The sequence below is a fragment of the Erinaceus europaeus genome, chromosome 10 (assembly GCF_950295315.1).
Source record: "Erinaceus europaeus chromosome 10, mEriEur2.1, whole genome shotgun sequence".
Taxonomy (NCBI): domain Eukaryota; kingdom Metazoa; phylum Chordata; class Mammalia; order Eulipotyphla; family Erinaceidae; genus Erinaceus; species Erinaceus europaeus.
The window spans coordinates 114,897,874-114,919,534 of NC_080171.1; the positions used below are offsets into that span (position 1 = coordinate 114,897,874).

Sequence of the window (21,661 nt, forward strand, 5' to 3'; positions counted from 1 at the left end):
TTTTAGTGAGGACAGAACTTCAATTTGGATCATGAAAAGTTCTGGATATGGACATGATGATGCTTGCACAACAATGTGGTTCTTTCAATTCAGTAACTTTGTCATGAGCCAAGGCCAGCTTATAGAAGTACTCTATCTTCTACCAGAAAAGCCACCCCAGGGCGTCGGGCGGTAGCCTAGCAGCAGGTTGAGTGCACATGGCTTGAAACACAAGAACCGGTGCAAGGATCCCAGTTCCAGCCCCTGCCTCCCCACCTGCAGGGGGAAGGTTACTTCACAAGCAGTGAAGCAGGTCTGCAGGTGTCTGTCTTTTTCTCCCCGCTCTCTGCCTCCCCTCCTCTCTCCATTTCTTTCTGTTCTATACAACAACAACAAAAACATCAATGGCAACAACAGCAATACAACAACAACCAGGGCAATAGAAATGGAAAAAAAAAAAAAAAAGGCCTCCAAGAGCAGTGGATTCATGGTGCAGGCAGTGAGCCCCAGCGATAGCCCTGGAGGCAAAAAAAAAAAAAAAATCCACACCAGTTATAATACTTCTACATTTGCCTTGAAAGCACCTCAAGGGAAATCAGCCTTGGAAATGGCACATTTCCCACAACTCTCTCAAAGGTATACAGCAATTGCCAGCATACTCAGCCGCCATTACTGTAGTTTACCCTTGGGCAGCAAAGTTGTTTAATTATTCTGGTTGAAGAATGCTTGAATGAAAATAATACAATAGTGAGATCTCCTCAAGGGGCTACTGGTTACTGTCATGTTCCATTCTAAAGAAATCCTACTCCTACACCCAATAGGTATTAGCTCAGTCAAATAAAATGATAATATTAATAACAATGATTTCAAAATAAAGGAGGGTTAAAACTAATAATAAAAAAACAATATTCGGGGGTCGGGCGGTGGCGCACTGGGTTAAGCGCACGTGGCGCAAAGCGCAGGGACCAGCGTGAGGATACCGGTTCGAGCCCCCGGCTCCCCACCTGCAGGGGAGTCGCTTCACAGGCGGTGAAGCAGGTCTGCAGGTGTCTGTCTTTCTCTCCCCTTCTCTGTCTTCCCCTCCTCTCTCCATTTCTCTCTGTCCTATCCAACAACGAATTGCGTCAACAAGGGCAATAATAATGGCCACAATGAAGCTACAACAAGGGCAACAAAAGGGGGAAAAAAAATGGCCTCCAGGAGCGGTGGATTCATGGTGCAGGCACCGAGCCCAGCAATAACCCTGGAGGAGGAAAAAAAAAAAAAAAAACAATATTCATAGCCTAGTGAGGCTATTAAGGGAACCAGAACTTTAAGATACAATTTCAGAAAACGTTTTCAAGTGGCTCACTGTCAATAACTTGATGTTATCCAACAAAGTAAAACCTGGGAGATTACCATGCAGCCAAATGTAATTCTAGCTAAACAAAAAAACAAAGGGGGGGGGATCTCTTGAATATATAGATATCAGACCTATGGAATAGTACAACATATAAATCAGACTTCATATTAAAACTGGAAAATATAGGAGTCCGACGGTAGCGCAGTGGGTTAATATATGCGTGGCAACAAGCACAGGGACCTGTGTAAAGATCCCAGTTCGAGCCCCCAGCTCCCCACCTGCAGGGGATTCGCTTCACAGGTAGTGAAGCAGGTCTGCAGGTGTCTGTCTTTCTCTCCCCCTCTCTGTCTTCCCCTCCTCTCTCCATTTCTCTCTGTCCTATCCAACAATGAACGACATCAACAATAACCACAACAAGGCTACAACGAAAAGGGGGGAAAATGGCCTCCAGGAGCAGTGGATTCGTGGTGCAAGCACTGAGTCCCAGAAACAACCCTGGAGGCAAAATAATAATAATAATAATAAATAAACTGGAAAATATAAAATAATTAAGAAGCTCAAACATTTTCGTTCAGAAAGAAAAGATTAAACTGCTATTCAACAAGTCTACTACGATTATATTGTTAGTGTCATTTTATTTCAAGTACAATCCATGGATCAGTGTTTCAAACTAGATTTTAAAATACTGGGAGTCGGACGGTGGTGCAGTGGGTTAAGCGCCAATGGCGCAAAGCACAAGGATCAGAGTAAGGATACCAGTTCGAGCCCTGGGCTCCCCACCTGCAGGGGAGTCGCTTCACAGGCAGTGAGGCGGGTCTGCAGGTGTCTGTCTTTCTCTCCTCCTCTCTGTCTTCCCCTCCTCTCTCCATTTCTCTCTGTCCTATCCAACAATGACGGCATCAATAACCACAACAATGTTAAACAAGGGCAACAAAAGGGAAAATAAATAAATACTTAAAATATATATATATACATATATAACGACACTTCTTTCAAGACACTTCATAATATAAATCATGATGTAATTTGTATACAAAGTATTACTACTTTATTCAGTCCAAATTATTGTAAATTCCATAAGCCAATTATAAAACTTCTATTGTCTGAAAGCTTTAAGAAACGAGCATTATGTTAATTTCCAAATTACCAACATCTTTGATTTTTTTTTTTTAATTCACTACTCTGAATTGACTTTTCAGCTAGAGAAGTGAAGACAGAAAGGCAGTGAGCACAGGGGAAGACACTACAGTACTGAATCCTCCCCTGATACTCCACGGAGCTGGGCTCACACCTGGCCCAGGCACCCTCCCAGGTAAGTTATCTTGCCAGCCCTCATTTTTGCCAGCTTCATTTCTTACACATTTAAATTGAAAGAATTTCGACTCTACCTGGAAATGTTTAAATGTGCGCTCACGGTATTCGTACCACTCCACAAAAAAGTGTAAGCTTCGAAAAAACATGAAGAGGTCTCTTCTTTCCTCTACTCTGTAGGAATAAAAGATTGCATGAACATTTTGCACCACGACACGGCCACCTGTATTCCTTGCTTCCGTTTCTTTCAAATCGAGCCAGTTTCTTTTTTTATGTGAATTCTGTGTGTATACTGAAAGCACACGCCAATGTTTCTTATTTCTTATTACTTTTTCTTTCAATTTTTCATTTATAAACAATAAGCAAATCTGTGCATGTACATAATGTGACAAATAATGCCCAGTATTTTAATATTCAAATTTTATAAATGAGAATGTGATAACTTCTTTTTTTGTTAATTTCCTTATTGGGGAATTAATGTTTTACTTTCGACAGTAAATACAATAGTTTGCACGTGCATAACATTTCTCAGTATTCCACATAATACAACCCCCACTAGGTCCTCTGCTCTGTCATCCTTTTTGGATCTGTACTCTCCCCCCCACCCACCCCAGAGTCTTTTACTTTAGTGCAATACACCAACTCCACAGAATGTGATAACTTCTTTGTAGAAAATGGAATATAGGGCGGGGGTAGATAGCATAGTGGTTCTGCAAAGAGACTCTCATGTCTGAGGCTCCAAAGTCCCAGGTTCAATCCCCCATACCACCATAAGCCAGAGCTGAGCAGTGCTCTGGGAAAAAAAAAAAAAGAAGAATATATAATAAAATGAGCAAGATAGCAAAAAGGCTGCACGATCAATAAATTTCATCAAATAAGAGTCCTTACCTGGTTTTATTTCTATATTAAAAAAACTTATTTATGATTTTATAGTGGTTGATATTATATATTCCATTTTTTTCTTTTCCATAGCACTGCTCAGCTCAGGCTTATGGTGGTGTGGGGAATCGAACCTGGGACCTTGAAGCCTCAGGCATATATATATGTATTTAAAAGGATGTGCATGTTGAGGTACTTAGAAGAGCAGAATCATAATAAATGTACTATGTTCTGAAAAGTTTCCACTGGGGAGAAAAACAGAATAATAAAAATCTGGATGAATATAATAAACTAGAAGTGTTAAGGTCTTTAAATTATGCATATGAATTGAAAGTAAAATATCCTAAAATTGTTTGATGTGGGTTCAAAGACAATGAAAGCTACAACACGAAGCTGCAGAGAAGGAAAGGATTCCAGGCGACACTTGCAGAGGTAAAGCGTTAAAGCTAAGCAGACTGTTAAAAGTTAGCCGGTGTAATTTCCAATCACTCTAGCATTCTATAAACTACACACACACACACACACACACACACACACACACACACACACACAAATAGATACAACCAAAGAGTAAGGATATAAATTAAAATGGAACACTCAGCGAGTCGGGCGGTAGCGCAGCGGGTTAAGCGCACATGGCGCAAAGCGCAAGGACCGGCATAAGGACCCTGGTTCAAGCTCCCGGCTCCCCACATGCAGCGGAGTCGCTTCACAGGCGGTGAAGCAGGTCTGCAGGTGTCTGTCTTTCTCTCCTTCTCTCTGTCTTCCCCTCCTCTCTCCATTTCTCTCTGTCCTATCCAACAACAACATCAATAACAATAATAAAAACAACAATAAAATACGGGCAACAAAAGGGAATAAATATAAAAAAATTTTACAAAATGGAACACTCAAAATATTGAGATGAGAGATAGCAGGAAATAGGAAATGAGTAACAGTAACAACAAAAAAGCAACAAATGAAACACAAACTACAAAGAAGCAAAGGAATGAATAACTCTAATTCCAGTCATATAAGCATATGGGAGGTCAAATAGTAGAATTCACTATGACATCTGTCATAAACTTTTTACTACCTGAGAGAACAAATTACTCTCCAAAAATGAATGCTCTAAAAAGCAGCTGTTACTTATCTAGAGCTTAGAAATGAAAGCAACATGATATTTTAATCTCTAGCAAGTAAAACCAAGGTATTAACTATGTAATGAAGGAGTAAGTCAAGAAAATCATCTTTAAAACTACACACACACACACACACACACACACACACACACATTCAGAGAGAGGGAGAGCAAGATTGTTTCTGCTATACAAATTTTTAAAAACAGTTTATTTGAAAGCAGAGTCAGTCCTAATTCCTTCACTGCCTTTGCATCTTCATGAAGAGCATTCTAGTGAAGGACACATATTTTTCCATTATAAATAGGCTTTGTGTGTGCTGACTCATCTGGTTTGATTGATTGATTGCAGTTAATCTGTTTTTCCCAAGTAAAGTCCAAACTTCATTTAAATGCAAAACAGATGTTATGGATTTCTTTCATAAATGTTGGCAGTGACATATTTCAATTTCAACTAGAAAGGTTGGAAAAGTAAAACTAACTCCAAGTGTCTTGTTCAAGTATAAAGTAATATATAAAGAAAATTTTTGAATACAATTTGTAGCTTTTGCTTGTAAAATAAATTTCTAGGATATTAATCAGAGCAGATGTTCAGAATACCAGAAGTTCATTACTACAATTTATTACCGAATAACTTTATTAAAATGTATCATGAAAGTAAATGCAACTGAGTATGGCTTCTCTGGTAAACAGTTGATTATTTTATTATAAATTCAAGCACACGCTTATCATATAACCCAACAACTCCATCTCTCAAACAGTTCATTATTTGTTTGTTTGATTGATTGATTTCCTCCAGGGTTATCGCTGGGGCTTAGTGCCTGCAGTACAAATCCACTGCTCCTGGAAGTCATTTTTCCCATTTCGTTGCCCTTTTGTTGCCCTTTTGTTGTTATTGTTATTTGTTGTCATTGCTGTTGTTGGATAGGACAGAGAGAAATCAAAAGAGAAGAAGACAGAGGGGGAAAGAAAGACACCTGGGGGGGGAGTGGGTCGGTGGCGCAGTGGGTTAAGCGCATGTGGCGCAAAGCGCAGGGACCCGCCTAAGGATCCCGGCTCCCCACCTGCAGGGGAGTCGCTTCACAGGCAGTGAAGCAGGTCTGCAGGTGTCTGTCTTTCTCTCCCCCTCTCTGTCTTCCCCTCCTCTCTCCATTTCTCTCTGTCCTATCCAACAACGAACAACATCAACAACGGCAATAATAATAACCACAACGAGGCTACAACAAGGGCAACAAAAAGGGGGAAAAATGGCCTCCAGGAGCGGTGGATTCATGGTGCAGGTACCGAGTCCAGCAATAACCCTGGAGGGAAAAAAAAAAAAAAGAAAGAAAGAAAAAAAGACACCTGAGAGTCGGGTGGTAGCGCAGCGGGTTAAGCGCACGTGGCGCAGAGCGTTAATGGACCGGCATAACGATCCCGGTTCGAGCCCCCGGCTCCCCACCTGCAGGGGAGTCGCTTCACAAGCGGTGAAGCAGGTCTGCAGGTGTCTGTCTTTCTCTCCTCCTCTCTGTCTTCCCCTCCTCTCTCCATTTCTCTCTGTCCTTTCCAACAACGACGACATCAAGAACAACAACAATAATAACTACAATAAAACGAGGGCAACAAAAGGGAATAAATAAATAAAATAAGTATTTTAAAAGAATGATAGACACCTGCAAACCAGCTTCACCATTCACGAAGGAAGACCCTGCAAGTGGGGAGCCAGGAGCTGGAACCAGGATCCTTGCTCTGGTCCTTGCGCTTCCTGCCATGTGTGCTTAACCCACTGTGCTACTGCCCGGATCCCTACTTATTTTTATTGCCATCAAGGTTATTGCTGGGCTGATGCTGATGCTACAAATCTACCACTCCTGGCAGTTATTTTTTCCTTTTTTTTTTCTTTCTTCCTTTCTTTCTATTATACTTGATAAATGAGAGAGAATTGAGAGAGGAAGGGGAGACAGAGGGGAAGAGAGGGGCCCTGGTGGTGAGCACACATGTTATAATGTTGAAGGACCTGTGGGGGAGGATCTTTGTAAGTAGTGAAGCAGGGCTGCAGGTGTCTCTCTTTCTCTCTCCCTCTTTATCTCCCCTTTCCCTCTCAAGTTCTGGCTGTCTCTATCCAAACTTAACAAAAAAATTAATAAATTAAAAAAAAAACAAGAAAAGAGGGAGAGAGCAGGAGAGACACTACAGACCTGCTTCACCAGTTGTGAGGGCTCCAACCTGGTTCCTTCCATATGGTAGATTGTCGTATGCTTTACATTGGCTTGTTCTAGCCCTCCCCCTCCAAGAGAATTGGATGAGTCCTGTTAATTTCGCGGGCCTGCTTGGCCCCGCCCCAAGGGACCCTGGGAGAGGGTTCCGGAGTCCGAGAGTTCCTGAGTTCCCCGAGTGACAGAGTTCCTGAGTTCCGGAGTTCGAGAGTGCGAGAGTGCGAGAGTTTCTGAGTTCGAGAGTAAGGGAGAGGGTTCCTGAGTTCCAGAGTAAGAGAGAGAGTGCTTGCGCCGCCGCAAAGAGACAGCAGAGTTCTGTTTGGTGATTAGTTTGTCTTAGTTTGTGAATCGTTGTTCCTGAATAAAGAAATACAGCTGCCCTGCCCAGCCGTTGTCTCCGCGTCTCTGTTACCCGCCGTGAAGCTAGCCGGCCCGGCAAGAGCCTCTGAAAATTTTAACAACAGTAGATAATATATGCTCTTGACTGGGTGTGTCACTGCCTGGTCCCCAACAGTTCTTTTTCTAATTCCTTTGCAGGATACTTCTATTTGGTCAGTATATTTTAGCACCCCTGGAGGTTCACTTCCGTTGCTTTACTGTATTTCATCTTTACTTTCTCCACAGGTGATGAATGTCAGGCCTGCACAAAGCTTTATCTTCTACTCCAGTATTATCTTTCCTACCCTATCCCTCTCTGTACCGTGTAATTCATATTGTGCGTTATCCAAGTACTCAAGCTTAGCATGTCCAAACTCAAGTCACAATCTCCCCTGACACTGTCTGCTTTCAACTTTTTCTCACTCAACAATTGGAATCACCATCACTGAGGAGTTATCTCCTGTTAATGACCTAGCTGGACAAGTCCATTCCACCGTGCTCCACAATATGCATTCAGTTCTCTCGTTATCTCTGCTATCATTGTTTTAGTCCTAACCAAACTTTTCTCACCTGAACTATTTTAACAAGCAGAGTACTGACCATCCTGCATCCACTATATCCTTTCAATTCATCCTCACTATAGCAGCCAAAATAATTATTTCAACATTTTCCAAATTACTTCAGTCGTTAAAAGACACGTCTGTGTGGTCCGGGAGGTGGCGCAGTGATAAGGTTTTGGACTCTCAAGCATGAGGTCCTGAGTTCGATCCCCGGCAGCACATGTGCCAGAGTGATGTCTGGTTCCTTCCCTCTCCTCCTATCTTCTTATGAATAAATAAATAAAATCTTTTAAAAAAGACACATCTGCTTCATAGAAGCCTTTCAATAAGGGTGAGGGTAAACAGTATAATAATTATGCAGAGACTCATACCTGAGGCTCCAAAGTCCCAGGTTCAATCCCCCACACCACCATAAACCAGAGCTGACCAGTGCTCTGGTAAAAAGAAAACAAAAATTCAATAGCTTCATATTGGTCATAGGACTATGTTCAAAGTTCACATAGTATAAACCTTAAAAAACTTTTTAGGGAGGCCAGTCGGTAGCGCAGTGGGTTAAGTGCACATGGCACAAAGCCTAAGGACCCGGGTAAGGATCCTGGTTCCAGCCCCCGGCTCCCCACCTGCAGGGGGTTGCTTCACAGGAGGTGAAACAGGTCTGCAGGTGTCTATCTTTCTTTCCCCGTTTTCCCCTCCTCTCTCCATTCTCTCTGTCCTATTTAACAACAACAGCAATGACAACAACAATAATAACAACGATAAACAACAAGGGCAACAAAAGGTAAAAAAATGGCCTCCAGAAGCAGTAGACTCCTGGTGCAGGCACCAAGCCCCAGCAATAACCCTGGAGGAAGAAAAAAAAACTTTTTAGGGGGCTGGGTAGTGGCATTACCTGATTGAGTGCATTTATTACCATGCCTGAGGACGTGGGTTCAAGCCCTCACTCCCCACTTTCTGGGAGGATGCTTCATTAGTGGTGAAGCAGGTCTGCAGGTGTCTATACTTCTCTCTCCCACCCCATCCCAGCCCCCCACCCTTAACATCAATTTCTCTCTGTCCTATCAAATGAAATAGAAAACAGAGCCACTGGGAGTCGTGGTTTCATAGTGCCGGCACAGAGCTCCAGTGATAACTCTGGTGGCAATCAAAAAAATTAAATAAAAAATACTATTAAAGATAATTTCATTGGAAGAAACCATGATTTACAAGACAGCTGTTGCCACAGGAGTGCATGAGTGTGGTCTCTTATTTCCCCAGGACAGATGTCTTCCTACCACTCCCACTCCCTCCCCCATCAGGCATTGGAGCCCCCAAGGCCTCCCCCATTTAGAGGCCTTGGCTCTGCTGCAATAGATCACAGCTAGTCTAATTTTCAGTTTTGCATTCCTTTTACTTAAGGCCCACCTAGGCTTTGCATATTTGTAAACTTCACTTTATATCATCCTCCCTGCCTTCCACCTCTCCAGACACTCTAACCCACTGCAGTCGCTCTGAGGGAGCAGCCATGTCCCCTCTCAGCACAGCACCTATACACAAGCTGTTCTGCCTAGGAGGTCTTGGTTAGCTTAGTCCTTAATTTTCAGATGTCAGCTCAAGTTAAAGGAATTCATTCCATATCGCTTCTCGGCCTTCTGGCTAAGATCAAGTGTAGGAATTCATTCCATGTTCCTCAAAAGTCAAATTTTTTATGCTTGTTTCAACAAAATTACGTAATTCTCCTTGCAACAACTAACATCACCATAATTTATATTTACTTCTGTGGTTACTTAATATTTCTCTTCTTTATTAGGTTATAAATTCCATGAGGATCAAGAATTATGTCTGGTTTTACTCACATTATAAGTTTAATGCCTAGTGAATAGATAACAAACAGTGAATGGATAACAAATATTTATAGAATGAAAGAACGATATAGACACTAGAAGCCTAAATATAAGCCATCATAATGGCGTCATGTTTTTAGGGATATTTAGATAGTTATTAAGAAAAAGCAAGCTATAAAAAATGACTATTTAGTTCCTAAAAGACAAATTTACAAAATATCTTACCTGGACACAAATTCACTTAATTCTGAATATTCAGTGGGCTCCATTATTATGTTAAGGTCAGTAATAACAGAAGATAGATTCTCCTTATTCTAAAATAAAAAGAGAAAAGTTTATGTAAAATTATCAATAAAAAAGACCAAAACTCTTTGAAAACACAGAATAAAATGCCACAATGATAGGACACTGTAGTCAAGAAAAGGCACTGCAAAGTATTGGTTACTAAAAGAATAAAAGAATAATATTCTTCAAATCAAAAACCAAAATGAATTATTTACTATATGTAGACATTACAACTATAAAATACTTGGAAGGAATTCAATCAACTGATTTTTTTTTTTTTGCATAACCATTATGCTATCTACCCTCTTCCCTCAACTGACTTTCAAAGCAAAACAGAAAAGCAAATAGTATTACATCTTTAAAAATCCTTGCTTACAGAAATAATAACTTTATAGTTAAGAGGAACAATACCCTGAGGAAAAATTTTACTATAAACACTTTAAACAGATATGAAAAAAACATAAGTACTGTAAACTAAAACTCAGAAGTTAAAGAGAACTTACACAAACGATTAATAAGTCAAATTTTAAAAATAAAGGAGATTTGCATGGAAAAAAATGTTCAATCTTACTACCAATATAAATTTAAACAATCAGATGACATTGTCATTTACAAAATGAACAGAGATTTAAAAAAAATATTTATTTATTTATTCCCTTTTTGTTGCCCTTGTTGTTTTATTGTTGTAGTCATTATTGTTGTTATTGATGTCGTCATTGTTAGGACAGAGAGAAATGGAGAGAGGAGGGGAAGACACAGAGAGGGAGAGAAAGATAGACACCTGCAGACCTGCTTCACCTCTTGTGAAGTGACTCTCCTGCAAGTGGGGAGCTGGGGGCTCAAACCAGGATCCTTCTTCTTCTTCTAGCGTTTGTCCTTCTTCCGTAGCCAGTCAACAGCGTCAGGTTGAGCCTGATGTCAAGTTTCGAGACCTCCTTTGAATCTGGAGAAGTGGCAGTCGTTGACTATGTGGGTCATAGTCTGTCTGGAGCCGCAGGGGCAGTTCGGGTCGTCTCTGGCTCCCCAGCGATGGAACATAGAGGCGCACCGGCCATGGCCTGTTCCATAGCGATGGAGGAGGGCCCGATCATAACGTGCTAGGTCAAAGCCGGGTTGACGCTCGCAGGGGTCTGTGATGAGGTGTTTGTTCTTTACCTCAGCTGACTGCCAGCTCTGTTTCCAAGAGTCTGGAACAGAGAAGTTCAGTGTAGGCATAGGGGACCAGATTGGGTGACGAGACGTCAAGCGTTGAACAGGGTGGGCGAAGATATCCGCGTATATTGGCAGGTCCTTGCACTTTGCACCACCTGCACTTAACCCCCTGCGCTACTGCCCGACTCCCATGAACAGAGATTTTAAAATATCCTCTCTCCATTTCTCCTATCCAACAATGTTGTCCTATCCAACAATGACAACAATCAATAACAACAACAATAAAACAACAAGGGCAACAAAAGGGGAAAAAATATTAAAATATCAGGGAGAGCCAGTGAAATAGCTTATATAGACAGCATGTTGCTTTTTCATGCGCATGACCCAGGTGACATTTCTCAGTTTTCCACATAACAATCTAAGCCCACCCCACCCCCAGGTCCTCCTCTGCCATCATGTTCCAGCACCTGAACACCCCCCAGCACACACCCCAGAGTCATTTACTTTGGTGCAATATACCATAAATACTGATTTTAAAGAAAGAAATGGAAAGAGAAAGGAGAGGCAGAAAGAGAGAAAGGGGATAAAGGAAAGACAGAGTTGTTGGAGTCTCTGTGCATATGGTGAATATCGTGTTTCCACCCATTAAGAAAAGCAAATAATCCTTTTAGTATGTGAGCCTTGATGCCAGGTCAATCCACACTAAATGAATGAGGAAAGGGACATTGGAAACAACTTTCACTCGAAGCCCTAGCATGAGGCTAGCAGCACATTCCTTTCTACAATGGCCCACTTAACTGGAATCAGCAGTTCTCATTGTTCTCTACAATTCAGGACTGTGGATGGAGACATTCAGAAAAATGTTCAAAAGAACTGTGGAAAGTTTACACTGCTAATCAGACACCCTATATCAGATTTCAATATTGTCTGTCATTTCACTTAAGGAATGGCAGTATATCAGGTACATTTCCATAAAAGCCTGTGGTACTCACTCCCCCTTTTAGATAAAGACAGGGAAGAAGGGAGGGAGACAGAAAGAGGGAGACAGACCATTGCACCAAACTTTTCTTCAATATGGTCTTTGAACCTAGATGGCACATATGGCAAGAATATTCTACTTAATTCAATAAATCCCCTATTTTAACATATTTTATTTATTTAAATTGGGTTTCACACACACCCCAAAATGTAAACATAGTCAACAATAACTATGTACAACAAACAGAAGCTACCTGACATGTGCTGCACATAAGATGAATACTTATTATGCTAATTCTGACAGTCTTGTAACTCCTCACACGCAGTGTAGTGCTAATAACATCAGACAGTAAACCAAAGGAACAGCTGTGACAACATGGTACTTGTGTATTCCCAATAAAATAAGGCAGTTGACAAAGATAAACTATTAGAATAAGATCATTTTTGCTTTTTACAGCTCATTAGTATAATCCAGGTCACATTGCATTTCAACATTATATTGCTAGGATTTTATTAAAACAGATTCTGTAAGTAAGAGAGTCTTATAATTTAGGGTACCCTAAAATTTTTAGATAGTTAAACATCTCCCTCTTGTGGAAATTTGCTTTTAAAAAAGGTTTGGGCGAGAGAAAGAGAGCGAGAGAGAGAGAGAGAGAGAGAGAGAGAGAGAGAATCTAGTCGTAGCACACATAATTTGCATACAAAAAGTCCAGGTTCCTAGATTTGGTGTACTGCACCAAAGTAAGGGACTCTGGGGGTTGGGGGGGAGTGTTCAGGTCCTGGAACATGATGGTGGAGGAGGACCTAGGTTGGGGATTAATCTTAGTTAGAAAACTAAGAAATATTACACATGTACCAACTACTGTACTTTACTATCTACTGTGTTGGTCTGCTTCTCAATTCTGCTTCTAAGACCCCTTCTGTAGCATTGCTTGTTGCTGTGGTCTATTTACATAACCATTGTTTTGCCTGCACTGCTTTAATCCCCACTGGTTCTTGCTCTTTTTCCACTCCGCTCCCTCTCCTAGTCACATCCGGTTTTCCACCGTTTAATCCCCACTGGTTCCAGTGCTTTTTCCTTCTCCCCACCCCCTGTCCTACGTACTTCCTCTTCCTGACCTGACACTTCCACCTCAGGAGATATAAAGGACAGGGCTTTCTAATGAAGAAAGATTAGATTAGATTAGATTAGATTAGATTAGATTAGATTAGCTAGATTGCACTACATTCTTCATCAATAAAGATTGAACTGCGTCCTACTCAGCCATGAGTCCCTGATCGTCTCTCTCCCGCCTGTGAAGACTGGCACTACTGTAAACTACTTCTTCTTCTAGCATTTGCCCTTCTTCCGTAGCCAGTCAACAGCGTCAGGTTGAGCCTGATGTCAAGTTTCGAGACCTCCTTTGAATCTGGAGAGGTGGCAGTCGTTGACTATGTGGGTCATAGTCTGTCTGGAGCCACAGGGGCAGTTCGGGTCGTCTCTGGGTCCCCAGCGATGGAACATAGCGGCGCACCGGCCATGGCCTGTTCCATAGCGATTGAGGAGGGCCCGATCATAACGTGCTAGGTCAAAGCCGGGTTGACGCTTGCAGGGGTCTGTGATGAGGTGTTTGCTCTTTACCTCAGCTGACTGCCAACTCTGTTTCCAAGAGTCTGGAACAGAGAAGTTCAGTGTAGGCGTAGGGGACCCGATTGGGTGATGAGACGTCAAGTGTTGGACAGGGTGGGCGAAGATATCCGCGTATATTGGCAGGTCCGGTCGAGCATAGACGTGGGAAATGAAGTTAGATGATGCCGCATCCCGACGAATATCGACGAATTCCCCCAATAAAGAAGAAGGAAAGAAAAAAAAAGGCTCCTCAGCTCAGCCACCACTGGAGAGCAGAGTGGGGGTTTCTCATTTCAAAGCGCAGAATCTCTGTTATCATATACTCCTTAATTTACCTGAATTTCCAGAATCTGAAATTCCAGCTGAAATGAAATCATCTGGCAATGTCCTGATAGTCTGTGTCTCTCTAGAACTTTCGTTAAACCTGTAAATCAGAAAAATCATCATTTGCAAATAACGGTTATTTTCAAACACCTATTTCATGCTGTGTGGCACAGAGATCCTATGTATGAAGGATTCCATGGATACCAGGCCAATTTTTCACTCTTTTTATTTCAGGTGTGGGGGGAGAGAGAGAGAGAGAGAAAGCAGGAGGCACACCACAGTACCATTCTACTACCAACTTTGGAGCTCTCCCTGGTGTGCTCCCATATGATGCCAGGACTCAGTCAAAAGTCAGTGCTTACAGTAAAGCAGCTAATCTACCAGGTGAGCTGTCTCCCAAGCCCAAAATGCCTATTATTTAATTTTTTAAAAGATTTATTTAGGGGCTGGGAGGTAGAGCAGCGGGTTAAGCGCACGTAGCATGAAGCGCAAGCACAGGCTCAAAAATCCCAGTTTGAGCCCCCGGCTCCCCACCTGTAGGGGTCACTTCACAAGCAATGAAGCAGGTCTGTGGGTGTCTGTCTTTCTTTTCTCCTCTCTGTCTTCCTCTCCCCTCTCAATTTCCCTCTGTCCTATCCGACAACAATGGAGGGAAAATAGCCACCAGGAGCAGTGAATTCATAGCGCAGGCACCGAGCCCCAGCAATAACCCTGGAAGCAAAAAAAAAAAAAAAAAAAATTAAAAAGAGGAAAGCATTGTAGTGAGGCAGTTTTCATCTCACTGTGAAACTACTCCTGACATCTATAAGTTAATGATGATGTTGTCCTTACTGTCACTTACCTGCTGCTTGACAAGTCAGCAACTTAATGACAGCAACAGTAGCTTCTTTAAAACTTAACCTCAAACAGCTTTTTTTTTTCTTTAATAAAAAGGAAACATTGACTAAGCCATAGGATAAGAGGGGCACAACTCCACACAGTTCCCACCACCAGAACTCCGTGTCCCATCCCCTCCCCTGATAGCTTTCCTATTTTAACCCTCTGGGAGTATGGACCCAGGGTCATTGTGGGATGCAGAAGGTGGAAGGTCTGGCTTCTGTAATTGCTTCCCCGCTAAACATGGGCGTTGACAGGTCTATCCATACACCCAGCCTGTCTCTCTTTTTCCCTAGTGGGGAAGGGCTCTGGGAAAGTGGAACTCCAGGACACATTGGTGGGGTTGTCTGTCCAGGGAATTCTGGTCAGCATCATGCTAGCATCTGGAACCTGGTGTTTGAAAAGAGAGTTAACGTACAAAGACAAATTGTTGACCAATCATGAACCTAAAGGCTGGAGTAGAGTTGGGGGGATCCTCCATTTTGTAGGTAGCTAGTAGGCCTATTTTAGTTATATTCAAAAGGGCCTGTGGCTATACTAGTTTTCTTTTTTTTTTTCTTTTTCTTTTTTCCCCTAGCCTGAAATCTGATATGCAGGTGGATCCAAGTTATTGTCTGGGGAGATGATGTCATGGCTGGAAAAAGGACCAGAAAGCTGAGCAGGGAACGCAAAACAGCTTTTAAAGGAGCATATTATCCAAACTGATGCTCAAAAAATACCTGACGGGACTGGGTGGTGGCGCACCTGATTGAGCACACATGTTACAATGCACAAGAACCCAGGTTCGAGCCACACTGGTCCCCACCAGTAGGGGGAAAGCTTTGCGAGTAGTGAAGCAGGGCTGTAGGTGTGTCTCTGTCTGTCTGTCTGCCTCTCTCTATCTCTCTAACATCCCCTTCCCTCTAGATTTCTGGCTTTCTCTATCCAATAAATAAATAAAGATAATTTTTTAAAATCTGACTAAAGAAGTATACTATAACCACTTTCAAACACTTAAATTTTAGAAAACTGTAGAATGTGTAAAATTATGTAGATTTTTTTATTCAACAACATGACAACTAAATGAAATTAGCCTTTAATCGCACTTACTCTCTTCTGCCATCTTGGTGCTTGCTCGTTCCTCTGTCTTCTTAGAGTAATTAATTATATTGATACCAGTAAGCCGACTTAGAAATAGAAGTTCTGATTCTAAATGTCCAACATGACTCCTCAAATCTTTTGATGTTCCCCATCCTTGAGAATCCAATCGGTATATTTCCTGAAGTGATGTTCTAAAGAGCAAATATGAGAGATGATGAATAAGGATTCCACTAAAAGTATTTGTCTAATATCCATAAATTTCTTCAAGTCATTGCCATTTTGTCCTTTTTACCCTTTTTTTTTTTTCCTTTTTTCCTCCAGGGTTATTCCTGGGCTCAGTGCTTGCACCATGAATCCACCGCTCCTGGAGGCCATTTTCCCCCCTTTTGTTGCCCTTATTGTTGTAGCCTCGTTGTGGTTATTATTATTGCCATTGTTGATGTTGTTCGTTGTTGGATAGGACAGAGAGAAATGGAGAGAGGAGGGGAAGACAGAGAGGGGAAGAGAAAGACAGACACCTGCAGACCTTCTTCACCACCTGTGAAGCGACTCCCCTGCAGGTGGGGAGCCAGGGGCTCGAACCGGGATCCTTACGCCAGTCCTTGTGCTTTGCGCCACATGTGCTTAACCCACTGTGCCACTGCCCGACCCCCTCTTCTGACCCTCTTAAAACCATGTAAGCTTTTTATCAAAACCAATCTATTAGCACTGCAACCTTTAATCTCAACATAAAAGAAACCAAACCAGATTACACTAGTAGATTTCTACACTGTAGAAGTAATTGCAAAATAAATTATGATGGGAGTACTTTATAAAATAAAATGTCCTCTTAGGTTGGAATGCTTAAAATGTTCCCATCTAAATGTCTGATATTATTAGCACAGAGACTGAGACTGCTTGGCCATACTGATGGTGGGGATATATCTGATATCCTAAAACATCTCAAATTATTTTCAAAGATGCCTTGAGATTAAACACATCACAAAGCAAGAATAGAAGTGGCTTAGCAGCAAAGTGCTAGACTTGCATTCAATTCCTGCCACCTTATAAAACGACAGAGAAGTGGGAGCGTAGCAGGTTAAGCACAGGTGGTGCAAAGCACAAGGACAAGCCTAAGAACCCCGGTTCGAGCCTCCAGTTCCCACCTGCAGGGGAGTCGCTTCACAGGCGGTGAAGCAAATCTGCAGGTGTCTATCTTTCTCTCCCCCTCTCTGTCTTCCCCTCCTCTCTCCATTTCTCTCTGTCCTATCCAACAATAATAACATCAATAACAACAACAATAACTACAACAACAATAAAAAAACAACAAGGGCAAAAAAAGGGAAAATAAATAAATAAAATACTTTTTAAAAAGTTTTAAAAAATGACAGGGAAGTGGTCTGGTCTCTCTTTAAGGAAAAAGTGTTCCTTTATATCAGAGGCTCTATCTCATGGGAGTTACCGTGGCTCCATTTGTCTCCTCACACCACAATCTATTGCCTTACTTTTTGCTTTCTCATAACTATCCCTCTTTTGTATTCCTTTTTTTTTTTCTTTGTCTTTCTCGAGTATGGATCAGCTCTGATTTTTTTTTGGGGGGGGACTGAACCTGGGACTTTGGAGCCTCAGGCATGAAAGTCTCTTTGCATAACCATTATGCTATCTATCCTCGCCCCATCTTTGTATTCCTAACATCACTACATTAGTCTATGCTTTAGTGACCAAACCTATAGGTATTCACACTGGAAATTCAAGACTGGTATTCCGATGGAAACAAAAATCCAAAAGGATATATGCACCTCTATGTTCATAGATGCATTATTTATAATAGCCAAAATATGAGAATAAGGTCAATGCCCGACAACAGATGGATGAAAGTTGTGGGATATATATATATATATATATATATATATATATATATATACACAGTGGAACACTACTCTGCAATCAACGGGATGAGATTGTATTATCTGGAACAAAATGGATAGAGTTGGAAGTGATTTGGCTTAGTGAACTAAGAGGTGAAGGGCAACTAAGTTGTGGAACATAGATGAACAAATGTGGAACACAGAAGATTAAAGAGATGAACTTTAAAAAATAAAAGAAGAGAGAGTTGGGCGGTAGCACAGCAGGTTAAGCACAGATGGCGCAAAGCGCAAGGACCAGAGTAAGGATCCTGGTTCGTGCCCCTGGGGGCTCCCCACCTACAGGGGAGTTGTTGTTTTCGCCGGGCTGGCTTCACGGGCGGGTAACAGACGACCAGGGACTCATGGTTGAGCTGTAGGCAGTATCTCTTTATTCATGCAGGACGCAGCACAATCTAAGCCGAGCTAAGCTAAACTAAAGTAAAGTACCCTAAAACTCACAATGCTGTCTTTATATATACTTGCCAAGTAGGGTGGAAACAGGATGTGACATAGAGAGGGTGGAGAGAAAAGTGACTGGTGAAAATCAGAGTGTGACAAGGAGAGGATCAGGGTGTGACAAGGAGAGGGGGTGGAGCAGGTGAGAATTCTATCACTGAACCACTAATGCCCTGGAGGGAGGGTGGTGCTTGTTAACAGTGGTTATGTAAATAGAATGAAGTGGTTATGTAAATAGAATAGTGTTAAGCAGGGGGGATTTAAACCAAATGAAACAGAAGGGGTCTCATGCATACCAACAGGGAGTCGCTTCACAGGCGGTGAAGCAGGTCTGCAGGTGTCTGTCTTTCTCTCCCCCTCTCTGTCTTCCCCTCCTCTCTCCATTTCTCTCTGTCCTATAAAACAACGATGACAACAATAATAACGACAACAATAAAAAACAATAAGGGCAACAAAATGGGATAAATAATTAAATAAAATTTTGAAAAATAAAAGAAAAAATAAAAGAAGAGAGGGAAGAGGGGAGAGGAGAAGAAAGAGGAGAGATGGGGAGGGGAGAGGAGAAGAGAAGGTACCTACACTGTCTCACGGACTTTGTTGGTCACACTGGGGGGGGGGGACACACAGAACTTTGGCAGGGGGTGTAATGATTTACATACATCATGTGTGGATATGAAAATACTCCTGAAATCTGATATCTTGTAAAAACAATGTTAAATCAGTAACGTTTAAAAAGAAATTTGTTGAGATGGTAGAATTTAAATGTCCCCGCACCTAAAATGGGACATGGAGCCAGGGAGATAGTATAATGATTATGCAGATGACTTCAAATGTTTTTGTCATCAGGGTTATTACTGGGACTGGGTACTCAAACTACAAATCTACCGTTCCTATTCACCATCCCTCTGCCTTTTTTTTTTCCCTAAACTTGATTAGATAAAGAGAAATTAGGCAAAGGAGAGATAGTGAGAGAGAAAGTGACCCCTGCAGCCCTGCCTCACTGCTTGTGAAACTTCCCCCTGCAGGGCTGGTCTGAACCAAAACCTTGCACACCAGGGGCCCGCAGATCTGTTTTCCTTTTTTATGTTTTGTATTTTTCAAAACTATTGTTTACTGTAATCAAGACAAAGAGAAACCAAGAAGGAATAGGGTAGCTAGAGGGGGAGAGAAGGAGTGGTACATGCAGCCCTGCTTCACCACTCGCGAACTTTTCCTCCTGCAGGTGGGGACTGGTGACGTGAACCTGGGTCCTCCCATATTCTAACATGTGCGCGCAATCAGGTGCGCCACCGCCCAGCCCGGCAGTTGCTTTTCAGGCCTGAGGTTCCCAGGTCCTAGGTTAAATACCCAGAACCACAACTAACCAGAGTTGAACAGTGATCTGGGGGTGGGAGGAGGGGAACAGGGGGAGTAAAAAAATCAAATAGATAAATAAAAAGCAACTTGATAGGGATGCGAGTATTTTCCAATCCACACGTATCCAGTAATCACAACGAACACTTGGAATAGCTTACCATTGTAGTTATCACCTACAACTCAACAAAGACAAATAAATAGTTTCATAAATAAATAAAATGTCCAGTGTCTGAGGTGAGGAAATAGCTCACACAGTAGCACGAGGGCCTTGCCATCCACACCGTAAGGAGCTCCAAGAATGGAGGGCCAGTGCTGCTGTGCCCTTCCTCCCCTAAGGTCTACATTCAAATCCTGGACAAGAAATCTCAAGGGAGTCCTGGAAGATCAAACGAAAGTATACTAGACAGCAACTTGAAGTCATTTGGTAAAATAAAGATATGAAAAAGGTCAATAAGGAGGGGGCTGGGTGGTAGCACAGCGGGTTAAGCGCACATGGTGCAAAGCACAAGGACCAGAGTAAGGATCCTGGTTCCAGCCCCCAGCTCCCCACCTACAAGGGGAGTCGCTTAGCAAGCAGTGAAGCAAGTCTGCAGGTGTCTATCTTTCTCTCCCCCTCTCTGTCTTCCCCTCCTCTCTCAGTTTCTCTCTTCTTCTAGCGTTTGCCCTTCTTCCGTAGCCAGTCAACAGCGTCAGGTTGAAAGCTGTCAGGAGCTGCTTGTTGCTGGCTTTGAAAGTGACTGGGATCCATGTGGATTCAGTTGGCTAGGAAGGATCGTCAGTTTCCCCAATGAATGGGTACTCACGGGATGCACCACGAGAAGGTCGATCCAATGCATCTCTGTCCTATTCAACAGCAACAACAGCTATAACAACAACAATAAGAACAAGGGCAGCAAAATGGAAAAAATGACCTCCAGGAGCAGTGGATTCATAGTGCAGGCACTGAGTCCCAGCAATAACCATGGAGGCAAAAAAAAAAAAAAAGTAAATAAGGGGCATTTATACAACCTAGTTAGAGTGTTACAATGGTTTATAACTGCTTTCTAGAAATATCTTATGACTTGAGATTAAAATTAAAAGAAAAAACCATCACTCGGAACCTAGTATTATAGTAAATCTGGTTATAACTCCAAATTTTGATTTCTTCATAATTTAAGGTATGAGTATTTTTAAAAGACGGTAACAGGAGACAGTGAAGAAGTAATGTACCTCTCATGCCTGAGATTCCAAAGTCCCAGGTTCAATCCATCACAACACCATAAGCCAGAGCTAGAGCTGAGTTAGTGCTCTGGAAAGAAAGTGCTCTGGCAAAGAAAGAAAGAAAGAAAGAAAGAAAGAAAGAAAGAAAGAAAGAAAGAAAGAAAGAAAGAAGGAAAGAAAGGAAGGAGAAAGAAAGAAAGGGAAAAGAAGGAAAAGAAAATTAAACTTAAAGAGGAAATGTACTAGATCTCAGACCCCATAAGTCACGGATTCCATCCCTGGCACCATCTGCCAGAACTGAGCTATACTCTGGTTTCTCTCTCTCATGAAAATAAACAAAATACTTTAAAGAAGTATTCATTTATGTTCAAGAGCACACAATGTATACAAATGTAATTTGAGGGCGCCAACAATAAAATAAAAGGGACATGGACAGAATAAAAACAAGTAGAGTTTTTGTATGTTATTGATCATAAGTTTGTAAAGTTCAAATTAAGATGTTTAACTTTAGGGAGTTAAATGTACTCCACATGGTAACTACAAAGAAAGTAGCTAGCTATAGGATATGCACAAAATGAAATGACAAAGGGATATAAACATTTCACTACAAAAATCAAATACTGAAGACAGCAGTGCAGGAATTGAGGATAAAAAAGATATACAGGGCCTATATCTTTTTTGAATTTTTTTTTCCTCCAGGGTTATCGCAGGGGCTCTGCACCTGCACTATGAATCCACTGCTCCTGGAAGCTATTTTTTTCCCCTTTCGTTGCCCTTGTTGTTTATCATTGCTGTTGTCATTATTGTTGTTAGTATTGTTGTTATTGTTGTTGGATAGGACAGAGAGAAATGGAGAGAGGAGGGGAAGACAGAGAGGG

General features: G+C 41.8%; 1 protein-coding gene across 1 annotated transcript in view; it reads right to left on the reverse strand.

Annotated features, from left to right (window-relative positions):
• The window catches only part of CENPP (centromere protein P), a 211,436-nt gene that overhangs the window by 181,738 nt on the left and 8,037 nt on the right, over positions 1-21,661 (reverse strand). Inside the window, exons 2-5 of the mRNA XM_007529174.2 lie at positions 15,895-16,076; positions 13,941-14,029; positions 9,807-9,895; positions 2,710-2,806 (exon numbers count right to left, since the gene is read on the reverse strand). Of these exons, the coding sequence (XP_007529236.1) occupies positions 2,710-2,806; positions 9,807-9,895; positions 13,941-14,029; positions 15,895-16,076 (457 nt within the window). The remainder of the gene's footprint in view (positions 1-2,709; positions 2,807-9,806; positions 9,896-13,940; positions 14,030-15,894; positions 16,077-21,661) is intronic.